This window comes from Pundamilia nyererei, unplaced genomic scaffold (assembly GCF_000239375.1).
Source record: "Pundamilia nyererei isolate P.nyererei 1_Seehausen unplaced genomic scaffold, PunNye1.0 scaffold00002, whole genome shotgun sequence".
Taxonomy (NCBI): domain Eukaryota; kingdom Metazoa; phylum Chordata; class Actinopteri; order Cichliformes; family Cichlidae; genus Pundamilia; species Pundamilia nyererei.
The window spans coordinates 4,383,412-4,396,608 of NW_005187403.1; the positions used below are offsets into that span (position 1 = coordinate 4,383,412).

The 13,197-nt window shown below is 42.2% G+C and overlaps 1 protein-coding gene across 8 annotated transcripts in view; it reads right to left on the reverse strand.

Annotated features, from left to right (window-relative positions):
* Nucleotides 1-13,197, reverse strand: part of LOC102213025 (disabled homolog 2-interacting protein) — a 167,230-nt gene that overhangs the window by 105,387 nt on the left and 48,646 nt on the right. For 2 of the 8 annotated variants that reach the window (XM_013909737.1, XM_013909736.1), the window contains exon 1: nucleotides 10,909-11,627. The exons of the other annotated variants lie outside the window; for them this stretch is intronic. In XM_013909737.1, coding sequence (XP_013765191.1) covers nucleotides 10,909-11,032 — 124 coding nt within the window. In that variant the 5' untranslated portion in view covers nucleotides 11,033-11,627. Of the gene's footprint in view, nucleotides 1-10,908; nucleotides 11,628-13,197 lie in introns of those variants that run through there. 8 annotated transcript variants of the gene reach the window in all.

The following is a 13,197-nucleotide window of genomic DNA, read 5'->3' on the forward strand; positions in this document are numbered from 1 at the left end:
AAAAAAAAAAGAAAGAAAAGAAAGGAGGCCTTTGCCAACCAGCCGATGACATCACCTGCATGATTTAATGATGGCAGCTCAAAGCGGGCGATTACAGCATGGAGATACATCCTGCCATACACGGCAACACACAACCACATACATACACACACACACCATACAGCGTGGCTCCTTTTGGCTCTAGCCTGACATCTAGCGTCACAAGCTGTAATGTGATATTTACATGACACTGACATGTTAACATAATGGGTCTGAGGAGGAGGTGGTGGAGGAAGAGGAGGAATCTCTGCACTGTGGAGTGTGCGGAGCTGCTGGGTGTTTAGTGGGGACTCTTGTTTCTCACTTTAATAATTGTAAGTACAGGTTGTTGTTGGCTTCATGGTTCACCGCAGCCCCCCCCCTACCCCCCTCGCACCGCTAGGATGCACGGAGTAAATAAAAGCTGCCGTCATCTTACCTGAGTCTCTTTTTAAATCTGCCGGCTGTGATGTCATGGCGTGTTGTAAGGAGTCGCAAATAGCAGGTTTGGGTCGAGATTGTTTTTAGGTGGGTGTTTTCTCAGCATTTCCTTGCTTTACCCCTCCAACCGAAAAACACTCAGACACATTACACAGGATCTATATTTAGTCACTACCCAACCACATGAAGCTAATTTGGATCTAAGTATATCCCTCACAGCCAGGAAACGGATACACACACACACACTCACACACACACACACACACACACACACTCACACACACACTCACACACACACACACACACACACACACACACACGCACACAAACACTCTGTCTCTTTCACTTCAGACCAATGAAAACTTGCAGTAAAAAAAGAAATAAATAAAATCACAGGCTGTCAGACTGTGTTTGCTCTGTTCTCTCTACCTGGATGACTATCTTGTCTCAGTCCACCCCGGCTCTCATCACGGTTGCTTCACAAATACATCGTTTTTCTGTTTTCCCCTCAACTAAAAGAAACTCAATTTTTAGACTTTAAACTAACTTTTAATTTTTTCTCAGATCTCAGGTCTTTTTAGTGGAATATCTCACTTCATGCTCAGTCTATGTAACAGAAGTCACGGGAGAGGCCCACCCAGGCACACGCTGTAGCGCGACCACAGCTTTGAGCCATCAAACTTAATGGCTATTCTAAAGCATCTTTTGGTGAGCGAGATCTGTTTGCATCTGTTTCCTCACATGTACACAGAAACCATGATGTGTTGACGCTGAGCTGTGGGGACAGCGCTGGACTTTTGACCTATGGGATTTGTATTTACTCAGTGCGGGGATGATGGGGCGATAAAGAGGTGCTGCTCAGTCTCCTTGGAGAGGCTCTCGACACCAGGGAATAAAAGAGAATTATTTCAGCCTGCAAAAGTCACTGGTGCAGACACAAACGACGGTCACTTAGCTGTGATTGGGCACCAAGGTCCATCCCTAAGTCAACACGCAAACGCACATCAAAGAAACATGAAATCATCCTTGAATTTAATACTAACACCTCAATGAGGAATGTAGAGCCTCAGCTTTCTGTCAGCTTTGTGCAACCAGCTGATGGATAAATTACAAGTACTGATGCACAAAGCATCCAGCGGCAGAACAGCTGACTACTTCTTATCTACAAGGAAAATAGATCCACATCCAACAACATGCAAGTGATATGAAGAAAGAGAGCAGCTTTGGTTTGTGTTTAGCTTGGCGCATTCTTGCCTTTGTGTGCAGCTTGTTATGGAAAAGCACAGGAGAGGGATGGAGGAGGAGGAGAAGTGGGGCAAAGAAGGAGGAAGTTTGTGTTTGTGCAGAGGGCGACTCAGCTGCAGCATTCCTGTAAGTGCTGGCTGATATCCTACTAACTTCAATAACATCCACTAGTGCACTAGCACTCACACAGATATGGAGCGAGTGTCCCATGCTGACCCGACAAATTACAGGGAAAACCCAAACCTTTGAGTCCCTGTAGTGAGGGGAATCTGTGGAGCTCTTTTCCTGACATGATTGGGTCAGCTTGAAGGAAAGGGTCACTGCAAATCAATACAGAGTTGCTCTGAGTGTGAGAAAACACTTGTATCCTGACGGGAATTGCATCTTCCACTATCACCGAATGGTTTGAAGGGTTTGAAGACTATATCAATTATATTCGCTAACTTTAACAGTCACCAGACTTCAGGCAAACTGAACTTCTATGGGAGTTATCAGACTTGTTGAAGACAAGTTTCCCCCCTTAAGATTCTTGGAGACTTGAGGGGTCAAAGTCAAGATGCCCTGGAGCTCTTTCAGAGTCAAGCGATGGTGCGCCATATTAACTAAGGTGCTCACGCAGTCCTCTGTGCAAGCCTTTAAAATGTTTTCCTCTGAGGAACACAAACTGCATACGGTGAACTCAAACTCCAGCCTCCTGGCTTCACAATATTTGTTCTCAATCTTTGTGTTTTGTCGATCGCATTATTACATACAAGTCCCAACAACACAAACCATAATATGCGCTACAGTGCTTTCAGTGTCTTTGTATTTTGATTATTCTTTTTGCCTGGTTTTTAACTTTGTGTTTAAACATCACTCTGCATTTAATCATTACTTAGCTATCTTCCACACTGAGCCTTTTGTCTCACCTCTGTGCCCTAAACCCCCAGTCGGTAGTGCTGTGGGATACTGCAGATTTTGTTATCTATCAAATACCCAATAAATACAGGGCCAGTGTTGCCAATACCAAAACCGATACTGGTGTATGTCATGATTTATGAGAAGAATCATCATTAATTTGCACATTTTTGACCACTAAATATCAGTGATTTTTACTTTCCCCAATAATTAGTTAATACAACAAAACACACATTTCAGCTTTTCATGTATTTTAAATGTTTTTTGGAGACCTGGAATATACACATGCCTGTCTCTAAAGCCCTTTGGGTCAGCTTCTGTTGTTTAAATGTGCTAATGGCACCACCTCTACCAGCCGATCACTGCAGACGGCTGCCCCTCCCTGAACCTGCTTCTGCTTTTTTGTTCCCACTGTCATCAAGTGCTTCTCATAGGAGGTTGTTTAATTTATAGTTCCTAAGTTGTACGATTGCAAGGTCTTTACCTTGTAATGTGAAGCACCTTGAGGCAGCTGCTGGTGTAATTTGGCGCAATATACTGTAAATAAAACTGTATTCTGTTAATTTAAGGATGACGATGGCTAAAATGCACCAACTGATATCATTAACGTCCCATTCTCACAATTTCCACTGTCAACTGTGTTTCTGTGTTCTTGCACATACCATAAGAAAATAACCATTTTCAGTGGCACATACAGTCCGCTGCATGTTGACAGGCAATAATCTTCTATATTTCTACAGCTATTTCGGCTATTTCGCAAAAACTACTCCTACCTTGTAATCTGAGTTGATATCTATGGATTTGGGGGGGGGGATTTGCTTGCACCTGTCAGGCTGTTAGTGGACCCTTTTTTTGGGTGCTCAGAAGCACTGCATCGTCTGGCCCATCTCCATGACTCACCGGGCTGGTGGGTGGGTTGGGGGGTAAACAAGGACACAGACTTCAGAAAAGATCTGAGAGTAATCCTGGGTTAAACACTGCGTTGATGCAGAGAGGTTCTGATGGCTCCACTTTACTGCCATACTGCTATATTAGCTGTCTCTCCGTTTCACGTCTCTGCTTTCTATTATATGATCGCCGAGGCAAAGCGATAACATTATCACTCATCCTTTTAATACAGAACTGGCAAAGTCAGTGGGAAATACTTTTTTCTCCACGCAAACTTGATCCCACATATTCTCCAGCCTCTCGACCTGATTGTACGCATCTGCGGAGAATGAAGTCAAAAATACCGAAAGAATTGTGTTGCCTGTGTTGATTAGTGAAGTCTTTACTAAAACATGACTTTAATCACAGAGAGGAGGCTCGGGAGCAAGCTGCAGAGACAGATCAAAGGGCTAATCTGTTTTAGAGAAAACAGCAAAGTGATTCCTTTGGCATTGAAGTTGAGGCTAAACCTGGCACCACTTAGCTCTAATACCCTCTTTTTTACCCCCCTCTCTCTCTGTCATGTTAAAATTTAAAGCAGCTGAACACTCAGGGACAGAAAGCCAGAATGCGGACTTATTTGACTTCCTGAGTTTCAGTGGGAATGTGACGTGGGAGTGAGAAACTGAGTCACCACGGCTGTCTGAATTGTTGTCAACGCATTTCCCCATCTATAAGCCCGAACTCGGTCCTCACTTCCCATCAGTAGATATCAGCGCGAACAAACACAAGCACTCACACACAGCATAAACAACCTGACAAAAATTAAACGTGACGCAGTAGCACGGATCAAAAGTGTTTCTCGGTAATGACCTATTGAGAATATGATTACGAGCAATAGCTGTCAGTGGTAATGCATTATTGAGTTGTTATTGAGCAATTCAAACACTTTCTTGCAGACTGTCGGCAGCAGCGCTTTCTGTGCTGTTGTGCTATTTGATGCAGTTGTTACTTGGGTGACTGCACTGGATATTAGTGGTGCAACGGATAAAAAAAATCTCACGGTTCGGATCGGATCACGGTTTTAAGTCATGGATCGGATCAATTTTCGGATCAGCAAAAAAAGACAAAAATGTAACATTTACTTATTAACTTATTGAAGTATTTTTTGCCTGTTAAAAACATTCAACTCAAGACTAATTCCACGCAATTATTTAAAAAAAAATGGTTCAATATAGGGCAGTGTAGGGCTTTGTATCTACCACTCAATTCAATTCAATTTTATTTATAAAGCGCCAAATCACAAAAACAGTCGCCTCAAGGCGCTCTATATTGTAAGGTAGACCCTACAATAATACATACCGCTCATTATATCGCACTCCGCTGTGATATAATGAGCTGTCACGTAGCTTTCCGTTGCCCTGGAGGTCCACCCATTTGTAGTAGTTAGGGCAACAGAAGATGCCTAGAACAGTTCAGCCTCAACTTCAATTTTTTCCTGCTCATACATGCTTGGAACGATCTTGCCACTAAAGTGGACGCACAACGGGATATCATAGCGGGGGTCAAGCACATTCATCATCATAGTTTAAACCCCTTGTTTTGCACAAGGGAATACGGCCTCCCGTCTGCAGCTAAACACCCCAGTAGCTTTTGTAATAGCTTTAGCCCGGTCGGACTGGGCAGCAAAGGGCTTCTTAAATACCGAAAACTCCTCTGCTCCTCCACTTGGACCGCTAGCCATAACTATCGCTTGACAGACTGACCACGCGCACCATACACATACCTTTTTTCTTTCTTTTTCGAATCTTCGGATCACGTGCGTGCCGAACCGTGGAGTGGGATCGGTTCGGATTACGGATCAACCGTGATCCGTTCCACCACTACTGAATATGGTTAGGACTCTCAATGGACCAGTCACTAACCTGTCTGTGTACCTGCAGTCTTTTAGCTCATGCTATACGCATGTTTTGCTGGAGTTTACAGTACTCTCTCTTCTTACATTCAGATTACACATAATAAAACCCTCTGCGTGGACCATCTAGCTAAGTCAATTTTCCCCTTCACAAGTCCTACTAAACTTTTTCAGTAGCATTTCTTTTTTAATTTTCCTCTCCTTTGTTCTCTTCTGCAGTTCTGCCTTACTTTAAGGAACTGCAAAACTTGCTGTTGTGCATCCATACAGTCCACTGAGTGGTCACAGGTCATATTAAACTGTTTAATTTTATTATAAAGCCATTATCTGATTAGTGCAGTGAAGCATAAGATTAAATGCAGGAGGGAATGGCTAACACTCACTTATTAGCTCATGTTTGTATCTCCACAAAGTCTTGCCATTATTGTAATGCTGCCTGAAAGGCAGTGGAGACACCCTTAACCTTCAACTTTACTTCCCAATTTAAAGACTGGCTTTTAGATCACCTCATCTAATGTTTTACAAGAAGCTGAAACAGAATACATTTGCTATTTCCAGTAGGGTCTGGGGAAGGAAATAGACCATATATAAAATACTGCCTTAGTATCCAGGTCTGAATAGTGAATGATCCTTACTAATGGCCAACAGGGGGCGACTCCTCATGGTTGCAAAACATATGAAATATTATAAAAAGGTCTGTCAGAAAATGACAACACTCCCTATTTGATTTATGGCCTTATTAGTGTTGCAGTGTAGAAAATGTTCACCACTAGATATCAGTAGATTACGGATTTCTTTCTGTAGAGTTCTATTTTCTTATCTCTGATAAATTGAGTCCATAAGTATAGATATGGTGGCAAAAACATTACATTTAGACCGTAGATCATAACGGCTGTGGCCGGCATCTTTCTGCTACACTGGATCCAGATCTGCCCCACAATTTTTCCCCCCCATCTACAGAAGGCTGTCAGTCCACAGTTTACCTCAGCTGTCAATGCCGGGCGAGAATTCAGTATTCAAATATGGTGGGTTAACATGGCGGCTCCCACAAACCGCAAACTCACTCCAAATCTATTAATGCACGCACATCTATTAATAGACGCACAGGACGTGCGTCTATTAATAGATGTGTGTAACTGTGTCTATTTATGAGTACAATATCCTTTTTCCATTAAATGCCCTCAAAAAATTACTGACTGTACCTTCAAGCATTTTCCTGAGTATATAAGCTCCTGAGTTAAATGTCTATGTAATATAACATGATTTTGTTTCATTTGATAGAGCAGATTTACAATACTGTTACCTTGGTTACACTGTAACTGACCTTTGAGCATACAGTGTCATCGTTTTCTCATTCAGATCCACCTCTTACTTGTCACATCCATCACAAAATAAACCCAAAAAAACCAAGATGATAACTGCACTTCAATCCACAAACCAATTTGGCTGACATACAAGGCAAAAATACAAATCTCTTTTACACTCTGTGGAGCAGGATGAAGGTTAGGGAAGTTAAAACTACTCAAACTAATTTAAAACACTAAGATTTCTCAGATGAAAGGAAAATCAAGGTAATCTAGAAGGACTGGGAGAAAAGAATCACTTCCTGTGGTGTTCAGGTGATGTTTTGCCAACTTTAAAAGTCAGGGAGAAAAAAAATATGCAAGAGCAGACTGAGATCAATGGACAAAAAAAAAAAAGTAAAGTCATTTCTATCTCAGAGTAACTGGCAGATTTGGGGGGAGAGAAAGATCCAAACTTTCCAAAAACACTCTTTAGGTAAGTCTGATATCTGTTGTCAGATTTGTACCTGAAAGATCTACTAATGACAGCTCAACTTTGCTGTTAGAAATGTGTCAATATGGGAGGATATCGTTTTCATAGGCCCAATTTTGTTCCACCGAACAAAAACATCTCTCTGAGGAGGCTGAAAAAGTTCAGTAGAGTTACCTTTAACTTTTTTTAAAGCTGTTGTGTAATGCAAAGACTCTGTCTGACACAGAGGCGATAAATGAAGGATTCTGTTGTGAAAAACAGTCAGTACTCCAATCAGGGGACAATTCAGATGCAAGTTACATGATTGCAGGGGGGGGGGGCCTCCAAAACACGCAAGTCAGAACAGGCTGTGCCGCTCTCCCTTTTTCAGACGAGCGATAATTTTGTATGTAAATGTCGCCAGCCCTGGCAGAGCAGAGGAAACAGATCCAGAGTGATTCTGAGGGTGAACCTTCCTGAAATTTTCCATTCACAGATAACAATGCACAGACAAGCGCACGCTCAGAAAACAATAACACATGAGCTCATGCGGCTGCCATCTGATCGGTGCCACTGACTGTGCAATAGACAGGAGAGGCTACAGCACCTTCCTCAAGATATGGTGTGAGCAAAACTTTATTGTTCCATGCTTTGCTGCTGCGCTTCACATGTGAGACACATCTCAACAATAGCGTCTCATCTTGCTTCAGGCACACTAAAGTGTTTACCAGAGAGACCTCTTATTTATTTCTTCTCTCCCCACAGATCTCATTACAGCAAATTAAAGAAAATCTACTATGTGGTTGTAGTACTATTTGTTCTATGGTAATGCAGTCATTCTGGATGAGACGAGAGAATGTACGGCTAATCTAGACGTGACTGACAAAGCTAAAGTACTTACTAGTTGCAAAGACAGTGCAAAAAGAACCAAAAATAAGTGCAGCCACCCAAGTAAGAAGGCAACCGTCCACTTTCTGCAGTAAACCCTCCATAACTGTAAGGAATAAAAAAAATTGAATCTGATTTCACCAAGATAGATTTGATTTCTCTGCCGTAACATACATGTGCATAACAAAGAGTTACTTTGTTTTTAACCACACTAATGCTGTGAAATAGCTGCAAGACTGCCAAAGCCAAAACTTGCTCATTTAAACTTTTGAACCATCTGGAGCAACAATAGCACTGATTCAGGCTCCCGTTTTTGGCTGCATGAAAATAAAAGTGTTACATTTGTGCTAAAAAGGAAAAACGATGTTATTCTATTAGTAAAGGCTCGAGCCTCTCTGGAGAATTAGGTGAGATATAGCTTGGCTTTAATTCTGTTTGCACCACTGCAAATACACAAGATCCTCACTCACAAGCAGTGAAGGCTCAGATGTCTAGTTGCACTATTTGCACACCTGCACAACCTGACATCACAAAGACTTGGTACTAGAAGGGTGGCGGTTTAAAGGCCGGTTAATATGAGTCCGGTGACGTATAGAAAAGTTCAGGGCTACAGTGCTCTGCAGTGTGTGAAAGCAGCTTCATACTCTTCTTCCAAAGAGTCGAAGTAAACTAAACAATGGGCTGAATTCATTGCAGAAGTACGCGGTGTATTATATTCTAGCTCAATAGAATATAATACACCACCTTTCATTTGAGGAATGAAAGTATTTCCTTTTTGGTTTAACACAAGGTGGACAACAAGTAGCTTCTGAAGCAGTCTGCTAACACGGTGCAGCAAAAATACTGAAATATGTGCACCTGGTTACACTGCATGTAAACATGTAGCTGATTTTACATGTCATCAGATTTAATTAGCTATTTTATTTTTACTTCATCTCACAAGCTACATACGTACATGCAGTGACCACTTCATTAGGTACACTTCCTAGTACTGGCTTTGAACTACTTTTTGCCTTCAGAACATCCTGAATTCTTTGTGGCATAAATCCAACAAAGAGCTGGAAACATTCACATGATAGCATCACACAGTTGATGCAAATTTGTCAGCTGCACATTCGTGATGCACATCCTGTTGGACCACATCCTAAAAGTGCACTGCTGGATTGAGGTCTGGTGACTATGGAGGCCATTTGAGTGCAGTGAACTCTCTGTAAATCTCAAGAAACTAGTTTGAGATGATTTAAGCTTTGTGACATGGTGTGTTTTCCTGCTGGAAGCAGCCATCACAAGATTCAATTCAATTCCTACAGCACCAAATCACAACAACAGTCACCCTGCAATAATTCAGAGAAAACCCCAACAATCAGACGACTCCCGATCAGCAAGCACTTGGCGACAGTGGGACGGAAAAAGAAAATTGCGCCTAACCTCTATTGTCCAACTGTGGTGACCCCGTGCAAACTCTAACATAATTTGAAAATGCCAAAAACTGCTTGGTTTAAACTTCAGCAATCCCCCTTGATCACATCTACACACGTAAATGCACTTGTTGTTTCCCTACGATTGGTTTATCAGCTATTTGCACTTGCAAGCAACTGAACAGGTGCAGCCAACGAAGTGGCCGGTGAGCATATGTTGTTCTTCTTACTGCATATGCATCTTATTTAACCCTACAAGCTAATGAAAGCTCTTTTTTTTCCAAATGAAACAGAAGTGGGAATGTAACTTCAGTACTGCTGACTTTACCCGTCTGTGTCACCGTAACAAGCTGCAGCCTGTGTGTAAAAGTTTTTTGTGCAAGGAGCTTGCACTTAGCCACAGAGATCAAGGCAAAGCGTGTTTTCGTGTGCCTTTGTACTTAAACTCGATGCACGTGTGCATGCATGCGTGTGCGCGATCTCTTTGGAGGAGTGAATGACACAGAGTGGAGACTTCAAAGCATCTCTTTCATCAGCTGGAGCGAAGACGTACAAAGCAGGCACCTACACACTGCATTCGTCTCGCTCTCACGCTCAGGTCCAGCTTTGTCCGTCTCTTACTATAGAAGAGATGGAGCACAAACAGCATTAAGTCTCAGTGAGCGAGAGCCACATGTTTTCCTGAACTATCCTCACTTTAGAAACTTCTGCATCACATCCACTGCAGAGTAAATCACTTAGTAATCATAGTTTTCTTCTTCATATCCTGGTTGGCACCTTACTTCAGCTCACTTAGAAGGAAAAAAATCAATAGGTTGAAGATTTCAGAGATAATTCTTTCCTCTTCATTCAAGTAATGTTAGCAAAGCCTTGGGGGCAGACTTCTCACTAGAACCTTGCAGTTCAAACACTGCAAGCACTATGTACAGTGATCCAGAGAAGCAGCAAAGTGAACAAACACACTGCTGGAGGGCACAGAGTGGCAAAAAAAAAATAAAGACAAAGTAGTTATGCAGTGCAGAAAAACTAACAGACTTCAAGCTTTTTCTTGGTTGCTAATAAGAAAAAACACAGAGTGCCCAAACAGGGTGGAATTCATCAGGTTCGCGATGAACTGCAAGCTTCCCAGCTTTGATGGTGAAATGTGAGAGCAGCATCACTTTGCGAATAGTTCCGCCAAACTGTCAACTGACAAACTCAAACTTCTTCTTAGGAACACACAAACATGAGCGGCAGCACACAGCTTGTTGTTGCCAGGACTAAAAATAATGCTACCAGAAGAGAAGTTCTCCTATGAGCGATGCAGAAGAGATGTCAAAAATTAGAAAAGAGGAAATGCCACGGAGTATATGAGTATTAATGCCCTGCCAGCGAGTTTTTATCTAAACTAACATTGTGTACATGAGGTTGAAACTGCTGCATGGTGAGCTTTTTTTCTTTTTTAGCAGTTGTAGTATTTATTACCCCTGCTGGCAGACGGCCTGGTGCGGCTGCGTGACCGGCTCCGCTGACGCTGCAGTCGGGATTTGCCCAGGAATCTGTAGTAGTATGAGGGTCTCCCAGATCCCTTCCTTGTAACTCCAGCCATGGTGTGATTTCCCACTCCGAATCCGACACAAAAAATATGAACAGCACTAAAATCCAAGTCCTCCTGAGGTGCTACCAGCGCAGAAAAATGTGAGGAGAGGTTTTCATGGATCACAACTCAAATTTATGGCAAAATTTCACTCAGGAGTCCTCTTGGAGAGATTCACATCTACTCAAGTCCTCATTGGTAGTGTCAGAACAAAATCCCCACCACTGTGAAACCATTTCCCTCTGAAGAAAGAGAACATTAATCCATCGAACATTTACTTCAGCTCCAATACTTGTGTCTTGTCCCACAAGCTCAGGTTACTGCTCTGAAACTCTGAGCACTCCCCCTCCTCAAAGTTTCCCACACAGAGATCCCAAAGGCATGATGTCCGGAATAGTGTGAGCGTGTATCCTGAATGACAGGAAAGCAGTTCCTGCTCCCAGTGCAAGAGTGCACTAAAGGAATTTTAGAGACAGTCACAAAGCCAGTTCTTCACATTCAAACAGGAACGAAGGAGAATTTGTCACACAGCTTTACACAGTCAAAACAAATGTCCTCACCCCCTGAAACTCAAATCCTGTGAGTGTAGAGAAGACAACATGCTATGTGGCTGAGAACAACAGGGGGAAAAAGTTTGGGATGCCTAGAAAACAGGCAAAGCCTTCAGTGGAATGGAGTTAACAAGCCTGCTATCAGATCACAGCAGGTTTCAGTTCCCTCCCACAATCAAACTAAAGCTGCTGTAGACACACAGACAAGACAAACTCTGGAGCAGGAAGCAACACTTGCTAATAAAACGTCACAACCTTTGACATTCAGTGGCTCCGGATCCAGTTTTTTCAGTCATGTTCCAGGTTTTACACTTCAGCCACTAATTTGCCTCCTCAGGCAAAAAAGGCATGCCTGGGAGTGACAGCCTATCAGAAGCAAATGTAAATAAGCTATAAAGAGTGATAAAGCAGCCAATCACTGCATGCTATGAAGAAGACGGCCTATAGTCCACATCTAAATACAATGGAACAAATGCAGACATGTGTGCACATTAGGGCTTAGTTATGGAAGTGCTTTTAGCTTCTTCCTGACTTCACATAATGCTAATTCATACAAAAAAAAAACTTGCTCCAGAGCTGGATTTTCTGGAGAAGCTAGTCCTGAAAGCTGAAAGCTGATTTACTTCAAATAACTGTTAGTTGCTGAGACACCCCTTGAAAATAAGTATTTTTGTTGAATACCTTACAGAGCTCTTGAGATCTTGGCGTGACTCCAAAAACGTAGATGATGTAATGTGTTTAAATAAAACAGGTTTCACCTGTCACTTCACAGGAAATTTCTAATACTCATTTTCTGATGTTGGGTACGGTTTCTAAGCAGATCTAACTGCGTGCTTGTTAAAATATGTTTAAAAGAGACTACAGTGAGTCCCAACAAAGTCCACTGATTTCTCCTCTAGCCCCTTTAAGGCTGTCACGTTGTGAAGCACAGCACAGTTTCCAGCACTCCTATTCCAGTCATGTTTTGCCCAGTTGGACTTCCATCTCATCCTCTTTGTCAAAACAGCCACCCAGCAACCTGAATTTTATTTGGGTGAGTCAATGGGAGCAAACAGGTTGGGTGATGAGCAAAGACTGCACTGGTGTGGGCAAAAAAAAAAAAAACTCCCTGGGACATGGCCACGGTGTAGATAGTCTGTGGTAAACGTCCTGCCTGCAAGCCCACACTCAGGTTTATATGCCATGATTTCTTCCACTAAAGACTGCTGCTTGGAGTCTGTCTCTAAGCTGGGAATCAGACTTTTGTCCCCAGTTATGATCCTGTGAATGACAGCTGGGTTACTTTGACAAATCTATGGTTAAACTGCATTGATTTTCAAGTCGTCAGAGCAAGCTGAAGTAGCGGGAACGCTCATGGATAAAGCTCAGCTGATATAGGATTTTTAAGAACAATACAGATACTGATATGTGTGAATTTTAAAATCCAATATTCTAATATATTGGCTAATATTTTTTTTCAGACGCACAAAACATAAACAGATTTCATTGTTTATTTTCTTGTTTATACACTTGCACTGTCATTTTAACTGTCGATATCTATTTGATCAGCTGACTTTCAAGAGGAATAGTGGCCGAATTCCCAAACTTTTTCACTGTAGCCATGTAATTACAAATTGAAGGCAGAAC